Raw genomic sequence first — 24,930 nt, 5'->3', positions numbered from 1 at the left:
TACAAATTGCCAAATTTCATCTTAGGGATTAAGAGTGCTAAGTGGTTAGATCACATTTAGAGAATGCCTTAGTCCCTTTAACTTCAGGGCATAATCCAAAACCTATATTTGGTGTCTAAGTAAGGAATCCTTAGTTATAAGGAATCCTTAAAAATATTTTGTATTTTCAGAATAAAGATACAATTTTATTAATGAAACATATTAATACATAAAAATCTAAAATAACAAATGAGAAGGGAATGCTAACTGATAAATAGGCCACTTGCCGTTTCTCCCAATAAATTATAAAGAAAACAAGAAAAATCCTAGTCCCCACTACCTGCCAACACACAACTAGAAAAAAAAAAAAATCAATAGGGACAGGAAAAAAAGGAGGGAGATGAGTAGGGAAAATTCTTTATTTAATAGAAAGAGAAATACCAAGTCTGTACAATCCTGTTTACAGCATCATAATATATATAAAGAAGAGGTAACTACTAATAGTGCATAAGTAGGAAGATCTAGAACCTTATTTATCATCTATAACAGGAGGAGAGTGAAATATCTCTCTCCAGGTTCTGATCCTGAAAAATGGCTACTTCAAACCTGGAGTTTTAGAATAATAGTTGGGAGAAAGAGTTTCTTTGTTTTTAGGTTAAAAGATTAAACTTTCAGAAATAAGATAACATTTTCCTTTTCTGTTCCTTTTAGTTCCTAATAATATCACATTATTTGCACGTTCATTTATCTCCTTGCTTTGTTCCAAAAACAATTTCCCTCTTCCCAAAACAAGGAATATCTACCTCTATTATTTAATAAAAAGTTTTATGTATGTGCTAACAGATCCACAGAGCAGAAAGTTAAAGAAAAGCTGTCCATTACTCACCATTATCTGGCCCTTGAAATTTCATTGAATAAAGCTTAACAGGTTGATTAAATGCCACAGTAATAAGCAGCTGTGAAGAAAATAAAAAAGTTTCATTCTAAAAGGGCTCTTGAAAACCTTGAATACACACAACAGCTATGCAGACTTAAAATTATTAATTCAAAGGCAGAAAATATTTAATTCAAAAAAACCAATGTAGTATAAAAAATCAGTAAGTTGAAAGTAACTTGATTAGACCGACAGTTGAAAAATACAATCATCTATTATTCACGTAAGGGAATGACAAAATTTAGTGGAATAAATTAAATTAAAAATAGGCATAAGGGGGGCACCCCGATGGCTTAGTCAGTAGAGCATGCAACACTTTATCTAGAGACTGAGCTCAAATCCATCATTGGCCATAGAGCCTACTAAAAAAAAGGGGGGGGATGCATATGAACCTAATGTCTTGTGACCTGTAAACTGATAAGCAATTTGCCTTCCAAAAAGTCAAACAAAATCCAAATTAAAATTCAAACTATGTATTTTAGCATATAAGCTTAACATTTTATAGAATGGTTTGTCAAGCATCTACCCACATCATTTGACAATTTGGAGACAATGCACAGTTTATGTGAAGAAATTACCCCTCAAATGCACTCTATTTGGTCCAAAACTCAGGAGAATAAGACTTTTAATAGCTCTACAGTAACCTCCAAACCTCCATCCTAAACTTAATTGACTTAACTGAATTTAGAAGGCCACATCAGGGACCAGGATATGAAATACTGTCAGGATGCCTCTCTCTCAGAAACCGTGAGTCATTTGCTCAATCTTCTTTCCAGCTGAAATCGTGTCTGATGTACATATCTATGCTTCTCCCCTAGAAGGAAGACTTCCCTGGCAGGAAGATTTCAGGGAGGCTGTGGTCAGTTCCGCGGATATGCATCATCACATTATATTCAGGGCACCATTTACAAGGAACACAACTGTGGACAATATTCTTAAAGCTGTTCGTTCGATAAAGTAGCTATGGTTGGAGCAAAGATGGAATTTGGATTTATGATTTCAGGATCACTGTGGTCTGTTTGCCTAAGAAAATACCCAGACTATTTCCTTTGGTTATATAATTACTTTTTATAATTGACCTGTAATAATGTGTCAAAAAATAACAAGCATGACATGTTTATCGAAACTTGAACCACAGGTGAAGAGAATGGAAAGCTAGAAACAGATCAAGTCAGCAAGAATATGATACCCTCTTCCTGAAGTCTATGAAGAATAATCATTTAACTCCTTTAAGAAAAACAAGCATGATCAGATTTGTGTTCTTTTTTTAAAGATTTTATTTATTTGAGAGAGAGAGCAAGCTCACACAAGTGGAGGGGAGGGACAGAGGGAAAGGAGCAGCAGACTCCCCAGTGCGCAGGGAGCCTGATGCGGGGCTGGATCCCAGGACCCTGGGATCATGACCTGAGCTGAAGGCAGATGCTTAACCAAGTGAGACACCCAGGCGCCCCCAGACTTATGTTTTAGAAGAATAACTTTTGTAAAGATGAACCAGAATGGGGACAAAGCAGAGACAGTGGATTAGAAAGTAAATTAAGGAAAGTTAAGAGTCAAGATGAAGATAACGATGGCTTGATCAAGACAGTACTACACTACTTCCTCTATGACAACAACGTAGGGAAGTATAGGGAAGTACAAGACAGGTTTACATCTGGGAGTGAGGAACACACACACAGGACTACCCATCTATTAGTCTCTATTTCTCAGGTACAAACTCAGTTGGGTGAGTAAAAAGTATGGAAGTCAAGAATGAATATAAGAACTTAAGAGCGGTGAAGGCTCAACTCAGTAGAGGAGTCAATCCAAAATTCTGAAATTCTGTAACTTAACCAGAGACGTAAAGGACCTTTATTCTAGAAACTATAAATCACTCTTAAAAGACATTGAGGAAGACATAAAAAGATGGAAAGATATTCCATGCTCATGGATCAGAAGAATTAACATAGTTAAAATGTCCATGCTACCCAGAGCAATCTACACTTTCAATGCTATCCCAATCAAAATACCAATAACATTTTTCAAAGAACTGGAACAAATAGTCCTTAAATTTGTATGGAAACAGAAAAGGCCCCGAATCTCCAAGGAACTGTTGAAAAGGAAAAACAAAGCTGGGGGCATCACAATGCCGGATTTCGAGCTGTACTACAAAGCTGTGATCACAAAGACAGCATGGTACTAGCACAAAAACAGACACATAGACCAAGGGAACAGAATAGAGATATACAAATCTTTTTACTTTCCAGTCCTTTTGCTATAACATTTAATATGGGTGCAGTAAGACTAAGAGAATATAGAAAACCTAAAAAGGTGAGCAAAGAAGGTAAATACTAAAATGTTTCCGTGCAGATGTTTCAGATGATTTTAAGCACTTGTCTCCAGGATATTGGTTGCTTCCTATTTGAGGCAGCACAAGATGCTACCAAACGCTTAGCTCAGAGATGTGGATGCATAGTCTAGTGTACTGACAAGTCAAGAGCCCTCTTCCTTCATTTGTCAAGTTGCGGGAAAGATTGACTCTGTTGTAGAGTGGGACCTGCCCACATCACTGCAACTTCAGAGTAAGGGCTTTCTGGCTGAGCTTTTCATGGGTTTTAGAAAGCCATTGAGACTGGGTCATCAAAGAACCCAGACTGACTGACAAAAATCAAGGTCAAGGAAATCTAGCATTGAATGATTTGGTGTCTGCCAATTCTGGAGAATGTTCAAAGAAAGAAAGAGAGAGAGAGAGAAAGGAAAGCTCTTATGAGAAGTGGTTTTTCACCTTAAAAACAAAACAAAAAACCTAAGCATTTGGATTAAAATGAAGGAAAAAAAGTTCCCAATCAAGAACAAATCTAGCACAGTGTCTGGCAGGTGCAAAGGGCTCAATAAATATTTTTATCGGATTATGAAAGAGAAATATTTCAACTGGATCTTGAGATGGTAGAGTGATGTATGAAAGAATGAGAGAATTTTTGTCTTTCCAGATTCCATTCTTCTCCTATTCTAAGATGTTATCAATTTTAAGAAGCAATTGATTCATTAATATACTTTGGGAGAAACGTTGTAATAATTAAATATAGATAGTTCAGTTTAAAAATGATAAAACAGGAAAAACGCATTCATATTAGAATTGAGAAAATAGGGAAAGTCATCTGTGAGTATTCAACTGCATTGCCCAACTTTGATTAGGCATCATGGTTGGACCAGTAAAGAACAAAAAGAGAAATGAGACATGTCCAGGCCCTAATATTATAAATCCTTGAGTAACTGAAAATGTTGTGCAACTATGGTAACTGTTTCACCTGATTCTTTAAAAAAAAAATCAATTTTTGAAGAAAATTAAAGAGTTTGTGTCCAACTAATGAATCATCGAGCCTTACATCGAAAACCGGGGATGTACTGTATGGTGACTAACATAATATAATAAAAAATCATTATTAAAAAAAAATAAAAAAAAAAAAATAAAAAACACAAAATTCTGAAATTCTGTATAATGCACCTGGCAGTTTGCGTAGAACAGAGAAAGGAGGTGGGTCTGCACCACCAAAGAAACTGAAACTTACAAAAAGGAAAGGAAGTGGTCATCTGGGAAGGAGAAACATAAAACCATGAGACAGAAACATGATAAAGAATCCAGAGCGGGCATAAATATTGATGATCCCTAGAAGCTTTAACTTAAGTATCAATTACCTGTTCATCACAATCAGATTCCAAGAAGGTCGTATCTTTTCGTAAACAGTTGTCAAATCCATGCTCATCACTTTCATTAAGACATTCACAGCCAGCTTTGTTAATAAAAGGCATTAAATCCATCTGAAAGACATTAAATCAAGACTTTAGGCAAAGCATTTGGATTTGGTGTAACAATCTGAATGTAAATACATGATTCTCTCTAGATTAGGCAATTTTAAAGAAAACAGTTCTCTTTTAAAACAGTTACTAAAACTTTCACAATAATCCTATCATCTGAAATTCTGACTGAGATCTACCACTATTAAAGCCAATCTAGCCTTAGCCCACTTGATAAAGTATCAAAAACCAAGTCTTTAACACAAAGATTATAAAATGCTGACTTGTATTTTTTATTACCAATGTTTTACAGTGAAAAATATGCAAATTAAAATATCCATAAGATCCAAAGAAAGCCTACCTCCCTCTTCTAGTGGTCATGTACTCTTTAAACCCATATCCACAGAGTTTACATTTAAGATGAAAAACAAATAAGGATTAAAACATTTGTTATTATGGAAAATTTCAAGCATATATAAATAAATAATACAGTGAACCTCACGTCCTCACCTCCCAGCTACAATAATCAATTCATGGCTACTCCTGCTTCATCTTTACCCTGCAAGCAGTCCCCACCCCTCCCATTTTCAAATAAATCTTAGGCATTTCTTCATTTCATTCATAAACATTTCAGTGTGTTCATGAACATTTCTAAGAGATAAGGACTCTAAAAAAAAAATCCGCTGGGACGCCTGGGTGGCTCAGTTGGTTAAGGGTCTGCCTTCAGCTCAGGTCATGATCCCAGGGTCCTGGGATGGAGCCCCACATTGGGCTCCTTGCTCGGTGAGGAGCCTGCTTCTCCCTCTGTCTCTGCCTGCCACTCCCCCTGCTTGTGCTGCGCTCTCTCTCTCTGACAAATAAAATCTTTAAAAAAAGTCTACAATATTATTACAACTAAAAGAATGAGTAATACTTTATTATTAGCAAATATCCATGTTCTAATTTCTTCAGTTGTCTCATAAATGTTTTACAGTTGAACTGTTAGAATAAGAATCCAAAAAACGTACACTGTAGTTGGTTAATGTCTCTCAAATCTTCTTTAATCTATGGTCATTTAGCACCCATAGATTTCTAATATTCTAGATTTTGCTGACTGCTTCCCCTGGTGGTCATTTAACATTTTCCTGGCTCCTATGTATGTGTTAATAGTCCAACACAATGCCAGAGTTGTGACAGTGGTCACCCCTATGTTGTTTCTGACTTTAGTGAGAGTGCCTCTGGTGCTCCCCCATTAAGATTTTATTTTTATTTTATTTAAGGAATAAATAGGTATTGAATTCTGTTAAATGCCTTTTCTGCATATTAGGAGATCATAATCTTTCTCCTCTACATCGCTGGATTTTGTTAACTAATATATTAAGAGCTTTACAACAATTGTTCCTAATTGGAACTGGTTGATAGCTTTTCTTTTTGGTGCAAATTTTGTCGGATTCTGGGTTCAATGTCATATTTACTTCAAAAAAAAAAAACCTCCGAAGTTTTCCATCTTTGTATATGGTGTTAAGCAGTTGGAGTAACACTAGACTATCTGATCTTCAAAGATTTGGTAGAACTTGCCTATGAAGTCATCTTAACCCTTATGGTAGAAGTCTCTAACTATTTGCTCTATTTCCTTTATGGTGATCGGTCTATTCTGGAGTTCTGCTTATAATGGGAGTTGATTTTGATAAACTCTTTTTCTAGAAAAGTATCCATTTCATCTACTAAATAAGGACTATTTTAAAGTTTACCAAGTACTACAGACTATCAGTTGTATATTCACCTGTCACAAAGTTATTCTTCTAAAACATAAGTCTGGGGGTGCCTGGGTGTCTCACTCGGTTAAGCGTCTGCCTTCAGCTCAGGTCATGATCCCAGGGTCCTGGGATTATACAGAGGATACTAATACATGTGCATATCATTCTGAAAGAGTGTATATCATTCTAAAGAAAACTTTTTTAATGTCAAATAATTACATGTCAAATCATTATCATCAATATGATAATAATCCATTAGAATAGACCCTTAATTATTCATGGAGTGGCCTAATGCTTTCAAAGCCAAAACGTTATTTTGAATTATATTAAATGTTATACTGCACTAGATATTACTCAGGGTAATATCTGTAGCCAATTTAAAAACAGCAGGGGGGGTTGGGAGGTAGAGAGGTGTAGTAGCTCTATAAAGCAAAGTTCTACTATTACAGAATTACTCTAAATTTTAAGAACATTTGCCTTGAAAGGGTAGTTTTGACAAAACCTTCTAAACACTTATGTCTTCCACCCTACAAAAATGCCTCTTCAATATTATATCTAGTATTAAGACCCAGGCATGAAGACAACATTGCAGTCATACTTGTAATATCTTAATGATGAAAAATAAATTAATTAGGTGACTTACTTAAAGTTATTTTAATATTTATTTATTGTGGGGCACACAAAACAAGTATCACGAACAGTTGCATTAAATGTGCCTTGTTATACAACACTGTCTGGGGACAAACTGGCATTATATCTGACCTAACTACAAAATGACATATTCTAGAAATATGCAATTGGAAATAAGTTATCACTACCTATGTAATCAATTTGCCAATAATGAGGAAAGAATAATGAGAAAACAACCAGACAAATCCAGATTGTGGGACAGTCTATAAGACAGATGGTCTCAACCTGAGCTGTACAATAAGATAGCCATTAGCCACATGTGGCAATTTAAAATTAAATTAATTAAAAGTAGATAAAATTTAAAATTCAGTTCCTCCATTGCACTAGCCATGTAACAAATGCATAATTGCCACATGTACCTAGTGGCTACTATATTAGACTGGTGCCAGTTTAAACTTCCAAAAAGAGGCAGTCATGAATGGAAAAAAAAAAAGAAGTTTCCAGAACACTAAACAGCTTAAATGTAATGCATGATCCTTGACTTGATCCCAGATGGGGGGAAAAAAGCTATAAAGAATATTCTCAAGGGGTGCCTGGGTGGCTCAGTCGGTTAAGTGTCTTTGGCTCAGGTCATGATCCCGAAGTCCTAGGACTGAGCCCCACATCAGGCTCCCTGCTTAGTCAAGAGTCTGCTTCTCCCTCTCCCTCTGCGCCTCCCTCCACTTGTGCTCTCTCTCAAATACATAAAATCTTAAAAAAAAAAAAAAAAGAATATTCTGGAGATAATTAAGAAAATGTGAATGTAGGCTTTAGTATTAGAGATATCGTACCACTGTTAAATTTCTTAGGTGTGATAATGGTATCACGGTTATGTAAATGAATGTTCTTGCTCTTAGAAGCTACAGGCTAATAAAATATTTAGAGACAAGCCATCATGATGTCTATAGTTAACTTTTAAATGACTCTGTAGAAGGTAAAAGTGGATAAATACATATCAAGAAAGCAAAAACAGTAAAATATTCCAACTGATGAACACAGGTGAATGGCATATGTGTTTGCTGTACTACTACTCTGTCAACTGTGTTTTAATAAACTTCACCTTTCTTTTTTAGAGGGGGAAAATCTAACACAAGACACACAGGAAATTAAAAAAACCTTTCCAGGCTTCTAGTTTGGTTTAATGAAAGATCTTACTATACAAATTAGGGTCACTTAAGGTTTCATTTCATTTTGATGAATGATGACAACATTTGTAGACCAAAATCTACAGTTCAGAGGTCAGAATACTAAAATATACATATAAGCCTCAAGATTCAGAACATATGCAAATCCAAGTTCAATTCCAGACTGCCCAGAACTCAAACTTCTGGAGGAGAGCCAGACTTGCTATTGATGGTCCTGTCATTGCCACTTAAAGCCATACTAGGTACTCTCAGCAAATATGGGAGAGAAAAGAGAATGTTTTAAACTTTCCCAATGCTTCAATCAGTGCTTTAAGAACTAAAAATCATTATATTCACAAAACCACTGTCTAACTTCTGAATAAGAACTATTATGACTCTTATCGTTTTGAGTATCACACCTACATTTATTGCAATATTTCAAACCCCTCTAAAAGAGATATGCATATCTCTCTTACTCTGGCTTCAATCAAATTAGCAGCTCCAAAACTAGGATGTATAAAATCAGTAACTGTAGAGCCTCTTAATGTTAAAACATACCTGAAGTCTTTAAAACTAAAATTTTATTTTAAAATTGTCAATACATTTTTACAATGCTAATACTTAAATCTACTTAAGATACAGCTTTCATTCACTGACTTACTCCCGTTTTCTATTTGTTGCGAGAATGATGACATTCTTAGAAACACATTACCAATCTTAAATATGTAATAACCTTGTAGACATATAGTTCAAAACTTTTAATGTCTTGATTGACACCTGATGGAAAAAATGAAAATGTTTTCAATACCCTTTCACACTGTACTCAACATTTGCATGAAAACTAAATTTTTTTAATTTCTTAAAACTTCATTTTTTCCTGCTATTTCCTACTTGAGGCCAAAACACTGATAATCACACTTAGCTGATGTGTAAAGAAGTATCCCTCTAGCTAAGCAACAGGACTGTTGCACTCATAAGACCTTTTCATGCAAAAACCCTTAGTAAATAAAGGAAAAAAAACACAGAGATGTAAACACAACAGTTTACAAGTCAAATAATTTCCAAAATTTTCCAAAAGGTGTCACAACCCTGACTTATATGACATGTTCACACTTTCTAACTGGATATTACAATTTCAAATTATTACATAAAAGTTCTGTAACTTTATTCTGAACTTTATTACATAAAAGTTCTGTAAAAAAAGTTCTGCTTCCCTAACTTAATTAATTCTAGTGCCACATGTTAAAGACACTTTTTGAAGACACAACACTCAACCCCCCCACACACAAAAAGAATCTCTCATGTTTATCTGACTAGAGAGTCTCCTTTTTCAGCACGAATTTAAGGGACTTTACAGAAAGGATGTGTAGCCCATGACATCAATCTGCTTTACTGCACTTAATACACATTCTTTCATATATTAACTTTAACTTGAGGTAACAATTTTTTTTTAAAGTTCATTTTTGATCTGCAATTATCATTAACTTTGTAACAAGAAAAATTAGGAAAGATATATACAAATACATATTTTGGTATGCAGGATTAACCAATATGCATAAATGTCAGTTACCATGAAGTGCTACTTCTGAATTTTGGTCCTTCCTGAATAGCTCTCAAATGATAAAGATAAGTTCCTAAGTCTTCAAGTTATTATCTGAATAATAACTTACTCTTAAAACTCAGAAAAACATATCCAATACCAAAGTCACATGACTCTAAAACAAAATAAGATTTTTTTTTTAGAAAAAGAGACGTGCCATAAAAGAGGGGTTACATTAAGAAAAGAGAGAGAGAAAACTATAGGAAGTGGCAAGAAAGGGAGTCCAGCATATAAACGTCACACATTAAAATTTACATGTCATTTGACACAATTGTCAAAACCTGAAAAATTTTTCCAATGCACATTTCTTCACATTTCTGGGGAAAAAATATATGTGCATAATTTAAAAATTACATATAAATAAAGCATATATATTATATGCAATAAAATGAAAACTGAACACACACATATATATACATTAAAAACGATTAAATGTTTAAAACTGGCTATTAACACACTGCAGAAAGCAGGTTTAAAAGAAAAAACAAGTGGCAAAAAGAATTATTTAGGAAAAACTGTTTTTGATGAGGGCTTAAGATTATAATACAACAGAAGCAAAAACCCAATAGTCAGCTAATAAAATTACTTTTAAAAATCTTATTTGCAAGTATTCTTAACTAGTAAAATATAACAGTCAATTTCATTTTAACCAAATAATGAGAAAAGATATATCATGATTTCACTTTTAAGTCTACCTACATAGCCTTTTGGAATATCTGTGTCCTCATTGCTTCCAGGGTCATTTTCTAAGTGCTGCTTGATTTTTTCTTCTAATCCAACAGCATCTGCTCCTTGATATTGATCAATTCTCACTTTGTTTCGAAAAAACAGAAATGTAGGTGTTGCTGATATATTGTTGGTGGCAGCTGTTCCCTAGAATTGGCAAGTTAGATGCTGTTAATGAATTAAAATTTATCTTAAACCACTTTGAATATGCATTCTACATCTCTAAAGGAGTTAAATATCACAAGCATGAACAAAAACCACATAAAATAATTAACTCCCAATTGTTCTTTAAGAAAAAGCAGGCCTATTACTGAGGGCACAACTACATTACCTTTAAATTCCCAATGAAGAACGACATGCGTTTTTCAGTTTTAGTGATAAACACTTCATCCACCAGTAAAACAATTAGCTTCCAATACAGAAATTATGCTTTATACCACCAGCTAGTGCTTTCATAAGTATGTGCTGTTTCTTAAATGGAGAAACCCAAAAGGGTATTGATATGTCAACACAAACCACTGGTACTAGGAAAAAGTACAGATCTGAAAAACAGTAACCTATCTCTCCATGAAAATGAAGTTAACATCCTCACTCTACTCATCGAAATGACTTCTGGCCTCCTATCAAATACACTGCAACATCTACCTTTTAAAATTCTGCTCCAACTCCACAATATTATGAAACTAAGTACTAAGTGGAAATTAGCTAATTAACCACTGACTCAGGACTTAAACTTTTTGTAAGTATACAGGAAATAGTAAAGGAAATAGTAAAGCAAATACGTCATCTTGCATATTCAAATATTATGAAGAGGTACCACTACATTGTTTAAAGAAAAAAAGCATGAAGTTTATATAGAGGTGTCTTCTCTAAACGTCAAAAATTTAAAAAAAATACAAAAAACATGACTGACATTTTAGAACAGTATTGTCCAAAAATAATACAAGACATAAATGTGGGCTATATATGTAATTTTAAGTTGCCAGTATCCACAATAAAAAAAGTACAGAGAAACAGCTGAAATCAATTTTAATAATATATTTTAGTGAATCCAGTATTTGCATTTTCAACACGGTCAGTGTGAAAAGTTAATAACATATTTTACATTCTTTTCATATTAAGCCTTCAAAATCCTATGTGTATTTTACACTCACAGCACTTCTCAATTTGGATTTGCCACATTTCAAGTGTGCAATAACCACATGCCGCTCATGGCTACCATACTGGACAAGAAAAGCTCCAGAACAGAGCACTTCCAGAGTAGAGACAGTGAATACTAAAATAAGGGCCAGTGATGGGAGTCCAGCAGTATGTGACAGAAGTACTAAGCAAGATTACAGGGTTTAAACCAAACCCCAACCTACTCACCATGAACTACTATAACATTTAAAAATTCTATTCACACTCAGAAATGTATCAAAGACAAAACCTCACCAAAAAGAGGAGCCACACAGCTATTCCTAAGTCAGAACTACAGACTGCATTTTTAGTGTTGGAAGGAACCTCCAAAAATTTTTCCCATTAACCTCCATATTTCCACATATGCAAACACAGAAGTGTCACAGAGCCATTCCAACTAAGTCGTAAGGGCAATCTCCCCACAACACTGTGGTTCAATCAACAGTATGCAGCTTTGAAGCTAAGATTACAATCTGATCAATTCAAATCAAACTATAACCAAGAATTCTCTGCCATGGCTTTCGAATCAAACAATGCCTCAGTAGTAAAAGATACTATTCTTAATTTGCAAAAGATAAACAAAAAATGTTAAAAAAAAAAAAAAGTACTTCTACGTGACTGACTTAGTTGAACAGCTATTTAGTTTTACATCAGAAAGATGTTAACAAGCCCAGAAGCAATTAACACTGGACTACCCTTCTTAACTAATATAGCCACAATGACATTTGTAATAATTCATGTCCATATAACATTTCCCCACCTTCAAAGAAGTACTATGTGCATAAAGAGAAACAAACGAAGGATGATAACAATGTTGAGTTTCAAACCAATGTAATTTTTTTTTTTAAAGGTCTCCTTTCCCTTACCTGACACTGATGTACATCAACTTCCAAGAAAACTGCCTGTGGATACTTATTACTCATAGAACTGAAGGCTGGGGCAATCCTTAAACATGGTCCACACCTATGAGAAAGGTAAAATACATGCTTGGTAAACACAAAGAGAAAAACAAAAAACCCCACCAAAAACAATATTTATACTCTAAAGAATTTGTTAATTAAAATATGAAATTAAACAAAATGATCATCCTAGCTTTAGTCTTTCTAGTCTTTTCCACTAGATTATTTAGATGCACTTGCATCAATACCACATTGTCTTAATGACTACAGATTTATATTAAGTTTTAAAGTCTAATACTGTTAAGTATTCTGGCTTTGTTCTCATTAAGAGAAATTAAAGATGGCAATATAAGGAGGAATATAAAAATACTTATAAATTGGAAAACTCAACAGTATCAACACATCAATTCTCCCAAATTTGATCTTTAGAGTCAATGTAAAATCCCAGTAGGTTTTCTTGCAGAAGTTAATAAGTTTAAATTATAAAATTTATAGGGAAATACCAAAGATAACCCAAGCCATTTTGAGGTTCCAAGCTGAGAAAATTACATTATTGAATATTAATAACAATCACACAGCTTTATAAATTAAGAGTGTACAGTACTGGTACAAGAATAAACAAACTGACCAATGTAAAAGAACAGGTCCAGAAACAAACCCATCCTACACAGAGTAACCTGATTTATCAAACATTTGACACAGGAGAGCAGTGGGGAAACGATGGTCTTTTCAATAAGCAGTGCTATGTCAACTGGATACTCACATGGGAAGATAAGTGAATCTTGGCCCCTATACCCCACACCATACACAAAACCAATTCCAGATGGATTACAGATCTAAATGTGAAAGGTAAAACAGTAACAATTTTAAGAAAAAATACAAAGTTTACTTTCAAAACTTTGGAGTAAGCAAAGATTTCTTAAAACACAAAAACACCAAAGAAAAAAGGAAATAACTGATATACTGGAATATACTTAATAAACTGGAAAATATTAAGACCTTTGTGTTTAATAAGATACCCCGTAGAGAATGAAAAGACCCCCAAAAGTGGTAGAAAAAAAAAAATCTGTAAAACATATCGAAAGGCTTACACTGCTAATATGTAAAGAATTCCTACAAATCAGCAAGAACAAGACCGACACCCAAAAGGAAAATGGGTCAACTCTTAAACCGGTACATGATGAATAAGGTTATCCTAACAGTCGAAAAATATGAAAAGTTACCTCACTTCATTAGTCACTAGGGAAGCCAGGGAAATGCAAATTAAAACTAGTCCCACCAAAATAGCTAAAACAAAAAAGAATAACCAAGAACACTCATTTCACAATACATATAACAAAGCTCAAGAATGTGGAGCAACTGGGGGCGCCTGGGTGGCACAGCGGTTAAGCGTCTGCCTTCGGCTCAGGGCGTGATCCTGGCGTTCTGGGATCCAGCCCCACATCAGGCTCCTCCGATGGGAGCCTGCTTCTTCCTCTCCCACTCCCCCTGCTTGTGTTCCCTCTCTTGCTGCCTGTCTCTGTCAACTAAATAAATAAAATCTTTAAAAAAAAAAAAAAAAAAAGAATGTGGAGCAACTGAACTGTTGGCGACTGTGCAAACTTTGGGGTATAACCACTTTAGGGGTAGAGAAAAGAAACTGGCAGTATCTGCTACACAAAGATCTATGCCTACCTGATGAGCATGTCTGAAGTATGTAAACACAGAAATGTCTACATGTTTGCCTTAGGGCATTTGAAAAAATACTGGTAGTAGTAATATTCCTAATAACCAAAAGTGGAGACTACTCAAATTCCTATCAACACAGAATGAGTAAATTAATTGCACTCATGCTGTGGAATACTATACAACAATGAAAATGACTGATGTAAAACATCATGCGAAAACATGGATTAACCTCACAAATAATACTGAGAAAAGTAGTACATTATATGATTCCATCTATGCACAGTTCAAATACAGGCAAAACAAATCAACCTTTCTGAGAGTTAAAGACAGGATGGGGCCATGAGAGAGACTTCAAAAGGCTAGTTTAGTTATGCTCTATTTGTCCAGAAGCTGATTACATGGGCATGTATGTTCAGTTTATGAATATTAATTAAGCTATACATTTATAATTGTGTATTATGTTGTATTTCAATAAAAATTTAGAGAAAAACCTTGGCAATAGCAGACAGGAGCACAAGGAAAGGCAAATTCTGAAGCACAAAATGTTCAAACTCACAGATGTTCTTCCTCAAGCTGCAATTGCCTCTCCAGTCTTAAAATTTTAATCAGTGTGTTCATCCCATGCCATCCTTAAGCCTCGCACCAAAAAAGCTAAGATAATATGCAATTAAGTTCTTTAATATTAAACCTGGTGCTTCTGAAAGTAGATTTTTGGATCTAACAATCCTCAAATAGGTCCTGAGACCAAATTATAAAGAAACAAACATTTACAGTCACTAAACCTATGTTTAGTTTAGCAAAACACTTCTAGTTATCAGTAAGTCTTAAACATTATGGATGGGAGTACCAACCGTTAGATCCTTCCTGAAGGGCCATTAATCATTACCTGTCAATTTTAAATGAACACACCAATGAATTCAACAATCTTATTTCTATACATCCATCCTACCTTAATACTCATTTTCACAATATGTATAACAAAGTTCAATGCAATGTTTATTAACGGTAAAAAAATTAGAAACAATCTAAATGGCAATCAATAGAAAAATAGTTTAAAATGTTATGACACATTCATAACGGGATAAGGATAATTTATAAATGTGTATTGTTTAAAAGAAAACCAAGTCTCATAATAAAATTCTCTATTATACGTTATAAAGATGTGTATACATACACACATTAGGTGTGTCACACAATAATCAGTTAATTACTCCTACAAAGTAGGACTGGAAAAGGGAGAGAGTTTAGGGGAGACTTTTTAAATTATTCATACTTCTGTATTCTTTTTTTTTCTTTAGGATGAACAGGTACCTTTATTTTAAAATATTAAATAACTTGAGACTAGAGAATTTAACATTAACTGCATTTAAACAAGTGTCCCAAATGAAGCACAGCTATTTATGCTACACCACAACATACTCATTCCTGAAAAAAACCTCCCTTCTACAAAAGCATGCATTCAAAATAAGACATATGGGAAAAATCGGACTGAGGAAAACCGTTTAAACTAATACAACTTTGTAAAAATATCCCTAAGAAAAAACAGTAACGTACTCAAGAAATACTTGGACAGTCGGGCAGGTGGCTCAGACCTAGAGGTTACTTCAGGGAATATGTAAAATGAATAAAAACAATGGAAGTTTGCCCATTTCAGGTGCCGTGACAATCCAGGTGCAAGCGTAGCTCTGAGCCATGGGGCTGCGCGAGGAAGTGCAAACCCGACAATGAGGCCCTCTAGGGAACAAGCGCCGGGTGCAAGTGCTCGTGTTAAACTGTAGTAACTCTCTTACAACAAACATGGAAGGGAGCTTGCCTATCTGGCTGAGGATTTTTCTCCTTCCTGCTAAAGGTTCTAGTTCTATTTCTGTTCCTCACTACCTAGGAAAAATAGAATACGAACCAACACAACTTCCACATCATACTGACCATCATCACTCTATTCGCCAGACATGTATAAGCTAACCAGTTTAAAGAAAACATTTCTTGTAGCTAAAATAACTGTACTAAGACAACTGTTCCCTTGGGGCGCCTGGGTGGCACAGCGGTTAAGCGTCTGCCTTTGGGTCAGGGAGTGATCCTGGCGTTATGGGATCGAGCCCCACATCAGGCTCCTCCACTATGAGCCTGCTTCTTCCTCTCCCACTCCCCCTGCTTGTGTTCCCTCTCTCGCTGGCTATCTCTCTCTCTGTCGAATAAATAAATAAAATCTTTAAAAAAAAAAAAAAAGACAACTGTTTCCTTTCAAACTTTACCCTTATCTAGATCCTCTGTTTAATTTTAGTTAGCCATCACAGGTTGTAATTTTAGTCAAAAATCAAAATAAGTCCTAGAACATAGAAGCACAAATAAACACAGCAGCATACTTTCACACTATAATCATTCAAATGAATTGATCAGTTATTTTAAGATGTTTGCCTGCTTAATGTGAGCATTTAAGAATAAACTTAAATTTCCATTATTAGCTGAGCTCATGAGCAAGTCACCTGATTTCTCCATATAAAATGAGAAGGAACTAGATTCTCTAGCACCTTTCTCACATCTAAAGTATTATGCCCCAGGGACACCTGGGTGGCACAGTCAGTTAAGTGTCCAACTCTTGGTTTTGGCTCAGGTCATAATCTCAGGGTCATCAGACTGAGCCCCACGTCAGTCTCCACATTCAGCGCAGAGTCTGCTTGAGACTCTCTCTCCCTCACCCTCTGCCCCCACCCCCCTCCTCAAATAAATAAATAAATCTTTAAAATACTATGGCCCAAATATGCCTGAATTTCAGAATCACATTTTTCTCTTGTGCAACCCTTGATTCACAGCCCTTAAATAATATACTGTCACAGAGCCTCTGAACTTGTAAAAGTGACCAGAGATCATCCAGTCCAGAGGTTTAAAAAAGAAAAAAAAAGAGTTCTTTTTCTACCTCCGAACCTCTCTGACAGAAAAGTTACCTATTAAATCTAATGTATAAAATGGATATGTGAGAAGGATTCTGACTTATGCTTTTTGAGAAAAAGAACACAGCAGACAACTCTCTAGCTTTCTGCAATACATAAAGAACCAAACCCACAAAACTAAAACTTTAAAACTGACCTAACCTAACACAATTATTGGATAAGTAAGAACTGAAGAGCAGAAAAGTTAAATGACCTGCCCGAGATCAGACACTCTAGTCAATGGCAGGGCCACAACAGAACATTAACTCCTAATCCAATCCAAGATCAGCTTTCTTTGAAAGCACCAAGTCAGGTTCATAAGTACGATTTTTGCTTACAGTCGTAATATAAATACATCCTACTTTATGAACTTGCCGCTCTTCACTATTTGCTAAAGTAGTCAGTGCTCTGCCTTGAGCAATAACATGTGTAAACACATTGCTGATAAATGGTAAGGAAAAGGTATGTGCTTTCTGAAGAGACATTTTAAAAGTCTATTTTTCTGTAGGGCACAACTTTAAAGTAGGTAATGTCTAGATTAATAATATTTTAATTAGGGCAGGCATAATCATAATTGGTCCTATTAATAACACGAAATGGTTAGCATTCATTGAGCATTTACCGTATGTTATACGATTTACAAAACCCTTAAATTCATTTAAGCCCTACAATTCCTCATTTCAGAGTCAAGAACAATGAAGTATAGTGCTAGAATTTGATCACAAAATCCAACTCTTAACAGCTATTCCAAAAACCCCCAAACAGAGGCCTACACACTGCTTTTTGTTATTTCTAAATTAACTGCCAAGATTAAAACTATTTACACGCTCTTTTAAAAAATCCACATAGATACCATTTTGTGACGTTCAAATCCAGGCAAAATTAATCTGTAGTGTGAGAATTCAAGAATGAGGAGAAGAAAGTGTAGCGGCAGAAGAGGGGGGTAGATTCTTGATCTACCTGTTGGTTAAAACTTATCAAAGTATGAGGCGCCTGGGTGGCTCAGTCGTTAAGCGTCTGCCTTCGGCTCAGGGCATGATCCCAGTGTTCTGGGATCGAGCCCCACATCAGGCTCGTCTGCTGGAAGCCTGCTTCTTCCTCTCCCACTCCCCCCGCTTGTGTTCCCTCTCTCACTGGCTGTCTCGATCTCTGTCGAATAAATAAATAAAATCTCTAAAATAAAAAAAAAACTTATCAAAGTATATACAAATGATTTGTGTACATTTTTGCATACATGTTATACTTCAATTAAAACATATAGTTTTAAGAAAAGTTCTCTATGTTCTCTGAGGCCTCACCATGCGCTAGTTATCTTAAAGCTACCTACCTCTCTCATTATCTGCCTGGTCCCTATGGACTACTGAGGTTGCTATCTCTGTAATTCAGTCCGCAGCAATAGCGCAGCATAAAATTAATATCATATATATAAAAATATGTATGATGTACTATTTGGACAAGCTACCATAACCATTAGAACTCAACATCCTAATATACACTAACATTCTTTCCAGATGGTAACAGCAACACCTAACCAGATACAAAGTAGGAGCTGCTTTAACAAAACTGAATATATGGTAAATACGCGTATAAAAATGATACATTCATAAATTCAAGATAAAAATCATTCATACTCCATGTAATTTCACTTACACGTGGAATCTAAACAAATGCACAAATGAAAAAACCAGAAACAGACTCACACATACAGAAAACAAACTGGTGGTGGAGGGGAGGGGACTGGTGAAGGGACCAAGAGGTACAAACTTCAAGTTATAAAAAAACAGTCATGGGGATGAAAAGTACAGCATACGCAATATGGTCAATAATACTGTAATAACTATATATGGTGAAAGATGGTAACTATACTTTTCATGCTGAGCATTTTGTAAAGTATATAACTTAAATCACTATGTTGTACTCTGAAATTAATAAAATATTGTATGCCAAGTATACTTCAATTTAAAAAAATCACTCATACTAAGTTTTACGGGGAAGAAAATGTATATTCTTTCAGCACTGAGGCTTACCCACCAGTGATAACAACAAAACTGTCACTGCTTATAATCACTAAATGTATTTGAGTATATCTAAAATGAGTAACAGTTTGGAAATAACAGTTACAAAACAACTTACCACAGTATATAATTCTGATAAATAATTTCACTCTCTAAACAATACTGTTAGGTTACATGTTATTATTCCCATTTTACAGGTAGGGAAAAGAATGTGAGAGAGTGAACTGAACTGTCCTATGTCATAAGATTAGCTTGCAAGCAGCTGTAACTAAATAATTCAAGGCAAAATTTATTTTAAAATGCAAGCTCTGTGCAATACAGAGATGAACTTGCATTTCCTTTCTACTTAGGCTGGGAAGAACAAGGACAGCACTTTACAATGCAAACTGCATTCAGCAGTGGGACCTTAAGTTACTTAACCCGTGACTCAACAACCTCATTTGTAAAACGGGGAAAATTTCAAAGATTATTTTCAGTATTGAATAAGTCAATATAAACGTTTAAACAAGTCTCTTACAAAAGTAAATAATATGTAAATGTTGACTGTTTTAATTGTTAAAAAAAAAAAAATACTGGAGAAGGGTGCCAAGACCATCCACTGGGGAAAAGACACTTTTCTCAACAAATGGTGCTGGGAAAACTGGGTATCGACATACAAAAGAATGAAGGTGGACCTTTACACCATATACAAAAATTAACTCAAAATGGGCAAAAGACCTAAACTTGAAAACTAAAATCACAAAATTATTTAATGAAAACATAGGGGTTAAATCTTCATGACACTGGATTTGACAATGATTTCTGGGATATGACGCTAAAAGCACAAGCAACAAGATAAATCGGACTTCACCAAAATTTAAAGACTTGCGCAACAAAGTACACTATCAAGGAAGTGAAAGGAAATCAATGGGAGAAAATATTTATAACTCATATATCAGATAAGGAATACCCAAAATATATAAAGAACTCCTACAACTCAGTAACAAAAAAAGTCATTCAAAATGAGCTAAGGACTTGAAGAGACATTTCTCCAAGGAAGATAAATGAAGGAAATGCAAACCAAAACCACCAGACCACTTCACACCCATTTAGGATGGCTATTAAAATACAAAAAGGGTTGGCAGGTATGTGGAAAATTAGAACTCTCCTGCACTGCTGGTGGGAATGCTGGTGCAAAATGGTGCAACCACATTCCACTCCCAGGTATATACCCGAAAGAAATGAAAGCAGGGACTCAAAGAAATCCTTGTACACCAACGCTGACAGCAATATTACAATAGCCAAAAGGCGGAAACAACCCAAATGTCCATCAATAGATGAATAAGCAACATATGGTGTATACATACAATGAAGTATTATTTAGCTTAAAAAAGGAAATTCTGACACATGCTGCAACATGGATAAACCTTGAAAACATGCTAACTGAAATAAGCCAGAAAACGAAGGACAAATATTATGTAATTCCACTTACATGAGGATCAAGAATAGGCAAATTCATAAAGACAGAAAGAAGTTACCAGGGGTGGGAGGCTGGGGGGTATTGGGAGTTTTTGTTTAATGGGTAGTTACTGGTTAATGCTTTTATCTGAGATAATGAAAAAAATTCTAGGAAATAGTGATGATGTTGGTACAATACTGTGAATGTACTTAATGCCACTGAATTATACATTTAAAAAGGGCTAAAATGGTAAATTTCATGTTACATATATTTTACTGAGTGCTCGCTTTGGCAGCACATATTACTAAAACTGGAACGATACAGAGATTAGCATGGTCCCTGTACAAGGATGACATGCAAATTTGTGAAGCGTTCCATATTAAAAAACAAAACAAAACAAAACTGAAAATACTGGAGAGCCACTGAAGATTCTTAAACAGAACAGTGACAATCTGCATAACATTTTATTAAAATTAATAGGTTAGGTATAACATTGAAGTGGAGAAAGAGGAATAACACACTCAAAGAGGGTTGGAAAAGAAACAGCTGCTGGAGAAAACTATGTTCTTGGCCTAAAATGAGACCTTAACTTTGATCTAAGAGGTTTCCTACATGATCTACTGGATATAGTTGTTTGAGGGTCTAATACTGATGCCCAGTTACCCCAGCGGGATCACACTGACATAGTTTGTATAGGAATACTAATGGCCAAAATGTTAAAGAACTTTAAGGCAAATATAATCTTACCAGATTTACAGATGTTATCTACAAACATGCTTTTGAACTTAAAAATTCTCTAAATTCATTTTCTTTGCGCTGTTTTTCCAAAAAAAATTAAATTTTCATTGCATCAAAATACCTTTTTAAAAGTAAATAACACAGTGCTTTACCAATGTCTGCAATTGTTTACAGTTAAATGTTGCCTCGTTGTTAATGGAAGTGTTTCCTTAATATCAAAGTTTCCCCACTTCAATTAATAAGTTATTTGTCACTGTCTGTCATCTGTTCTACTATGGTAAGGGAAAAAGAGTATTTTATTGGGGGATGAAAATCTATACACTCCCACAAGCTAGAATTAGAAAAGTGAAATAAAAATGAGATTCATTGTTAAAAGCATCTATTCCAACTTTGGCCTAGGTACTTAGCAAATGTACAGGTATCCCTCCATATTAAAAATACAGACAACACAAAATTGCTAAAGCTGGGAGGGCACATTTATAGAATTTTGACATTCCCTTTAGACATGTCCTTATAATAAAATTTTTATCTTCTTCAATTTAGTAAATGTGAAAGTCCACGTGTCAAACTGGTACTCTACGCCAACCTAGAAAATCCAATTCACTGTTCCTTTTCAACTCTATGTAAGAGAGATTGGTGCAGGAATAAGTAATTGTTTTCATCTCTATCCGCATCCCCCAAGCACTAAAACTATCTAATCCTAATGCCACCACTTATACACTCAACATTTATTGAATCATATTCAATAGCCATCAATCACTTTTTACCCTGATTCAAAATACTGCCTTATGTTTATATAGTTACCTGGACAATTAAATGTGTTACATAAATAGTGATACCTATAGATTTCTCCAGGTTAGTTTAAGTGTAAATAACTCCAGGGATCAGGATAAATCAAATGCAGACCTTTAATCCTTCTAAGTTAGAAGGCATTGACATACACAAGCGAAGGTCAGTAAATACAGTCGCTGAAATCTTGGTTTTGAAGGCCTAGTTCCAACATGTCACTCTCACACAGGTACACTGCACACTCAAAATAGAAAATCCACCTGCTCTGCGACCAATAAATTATGTGGAGATTTACCAAAGCCAGTTAAGCATCTTTCAAGATCCCTGTCCCCTTAAACCATCAAGTAAAAAATGGAGTCTATTTGGCCAAACCCAGATGTTTAGATTATCTACATTGTATATATGCTCACTCTTAATTTCTGTGATCAGATGCAGTCGCAAACATGAGGGAGCCTAAGTTACAAAGTTACTAACCAAACGAATAACAAAACCATTAAGAAAATCAAAAAGCACCCGGACCCAACATTAATTTAAAATGCATTAAATGAGCCTCGGAACTAAACACTACGTGGATTAGTTGGATAGACCCATCTAAATTTTCTAAAGGTTTTAAATGCAGGCAATGAAGAAAGCCGAAGTGTTCGGTAAATTAAGATTATAGGATTTCTATAATGCAAATGACAGCTGGCTCCCCGAAACGAATGGGACAGGCGAAAGCAGGGGCGGCTGTAGGAAGACTCCCACAGACTAGAAGGAAGAGAAGTGGGCCACCCCCAAGTCCAGGGCTCGTCCGAGGATTCAGAAGGGACGGGAGGCGATCTCCTAGACTAGGGAATGCGGATGGCCAGGCCTCCGTGCCCTCCAGAGACTCCCTTGTGCACAAACGGAGGCTCACACCCAAGAGCTGAGGCCTAACTGGGCAGCGGTCTGGGGCTGCGGCCAGCGCCGGACATTCCGGAGCAGGGGACCGCAAGGGAGTCGGGACCCGGAAAAAGTGAAGGGAAAGCAGGGACGGACACACAGGGCCCACAGGGATCGCGCCCGGCCTCACCCTCGCATGGTGAACTTGACCACGGCGAGTCTGGAGCCCGCGCCGCTCAGCTCCGGCTGGAAATCTGGGTCGCTCCCGACCGGCTTCACTCCCACCATTCTCAGCCCGGCAGGGCGGCCGCGACGCCACCGGCTTCAAAACTGAAGGAGAAGACCCGGGAGAGGAAGGGGAGAGGCTCAGAAAGGCCAAGGCCTGAACACAGGAGGTGGCGACCGCGGCGTCTTCTCCGGGACTCTCAGTGCCGAGTCACGCCAGGGAGCGGAGCGGCCGAGGGGGTGGGGACGGGAGGGGGGAGGGGAGGGGAGACTGAGGGAAGGAAAGGCGTGCGGCACCCAGCAGCCACCGCGCGACAGGGCCGCTGGCGCTTGCGCACGTTGGCGTCATTTCCGCGTCGTCCGTTTTGACTCCCACCGCCCAATCCTAAAACGCGACCCCTGGCTCCACCCTCGACTGAGGAACCCCTCGCCGGCTGGAGCGGCGCAGGCGCAGAAGAGTAGCAGTCACAAGCTCAGACGTGGGTTGCGACTAAGATGTTCGTGTGTTCCTTCGCGCGTCGAAGACTCACGTCTTCTACCGAGTTTCCTGGGGTGGGAAGGTCAAAAGGGAACCCATTTTTCCTCGAGGTTCGTGGCTAAGGTTTTAACCCCCTCTCCATGGAAGTGCTGGAGAAGTACTTTGTCTCATATTTGGGGCAGATCATCCCACTAGACTGAAAGAGACTTTCGGTATGATCTGCGGATCTCATCATACAAGGGTGCTCTCCGTGCACTCAACCACAAAATGTCATGCACCTGTCTTTAAGTTGTGCCTTAAAAAAATGAAAGCATCATCCTTACTTTAGAAACACAGTCTAGTGATAGACTCCAGCAATAGTTAAAATAAGTTTGCAAAGGAAACGGGGGGGGGGGGGGGGAGAGACAAATGAGACGGGAGGATGGGGCAGGGTAAACTTGCTAGCAATTGTGGCCCCTGAGCCGAATCTTGACAGAAGAGAGCCAGACGGTGAAAGGAGACAAGAGTGGTACAGGCAGAAGAACCAGCAGTACCGATTCGTGGTTTGGGAGGGCGGCTGCTGCTGCTAATAGCAATAATAATAATAATAATAATAATAATAATAATAATAATAATAATAGCAGCTAACAAATTATGCGCTAGACAAGATATGCGCTACTTGTGTATATTAGCTCATTTAATCCTCACAACAACCCTGTGACGTAGGTTCTATTATTTCAAGGATCGACTAATTTTCCCTAGTTCACACACCTCGTAAGAGATCAAATCAGCGTTCAATTTGAGGTAGTCTAACACCAGTGTGTTCTTTTAAGTGTCAGGCTACGTGACAAATGATTTGCTTTTGGAATTAGCTGGGGTGATGAAACTGAAGAGGAAGGTAGAGGTCTGATCAGGACTAGCTAAGAGATTTGTATTTTAACGTGAATGCAATGGAGTAATCACTGCAGAGCATTTTTTTTTTTTAATTACAAAAAAAAGTGTCTTTAGAAAAAGCCCTGAGGTAGCAGTGAGGAGGCTGGAAGGCAGTGAAACAAGTTTAGGTTACTGTAGTAATCCAGGAAGTGAGTTATGGGAGCAGCTAAAGTGGAAATGAAGAGGACATGATATATTTGAGAAACAACTAGCAGTTAAAAATTACAGGATTTAGTGGCCAATTGGACCAATTTGAAGCAAT

The 24,930-nt window shown here is 36.4% G+C and overlaps 1 protein-coding gene and 1 non-coding gene across 2 annotated transcripts in view; one reads left to right on the top strand and one right to left on the bottom strand.

Annotated features, from left to right (window-relative positions):
* TXNL1 (thioredoxin like 1) overlaps window positions 1–23,491 on the bottom strand; it is a 33,705-nt gene extending 10,214 nt beyond the window's left edge. Inside the window, exons 1-5 of the mRNA XM_008692451.2 lie at window positions 23,244–23,491; window positions 12,585–12,681; window positions 10,513–10,686; window positions 4,586–4,708; window positions 866–935 (exon numbers count right to left, since the gene is read on the bottom strand). Of these exons, the coding sequence (XP_008690673.1) occupies window positions 866–935; window positions 4,586–4,708; window positions 10,513–10,686; window positions 12,585–12,681; window positions 23,244–23,341 (562 nt within the window). The 5' untranslated portion in view covers window positions 23,342–23,491. The remainder of the gene's footprint in view (window positions 1–865; window positions 936–4,585; window positions 4,709–10,512; window positions 10,687–12,584; window positions 12,682–23,243) is intronic.
* LOC121103292 lies at window positions 20,945–21,049 on the top strand. Its single transcript, XR_005835450.1, has one exon. It is a non-coding gene; the product is annotated as a U6 spliceosomal RNA (small nuclear RNA).
* Window positions 23,492–24,930: the final 1,439 nt, after the last annotated feature.

The sequence above is a fragment of the Ursus maritimus genome, unplaced genomic scaffold (genome assembly GCF_017311325.1).
Source record: "Ursus maritimus isolate PB19 unplaced genomic scaffold, ASM1731132v1 scaffold_18, whole genome shotgun sequence".
Lineage (NCBI taxonomy): Eukaryota > Metazoa > Chordata > Mammalia > Carnivora > Ursidae > Ursus > Ursus maritimus.
Note: the sequence above shows the minus strand (reverse complement) of the source record. Positions and strands in the feature narration are given on the sequence as shown.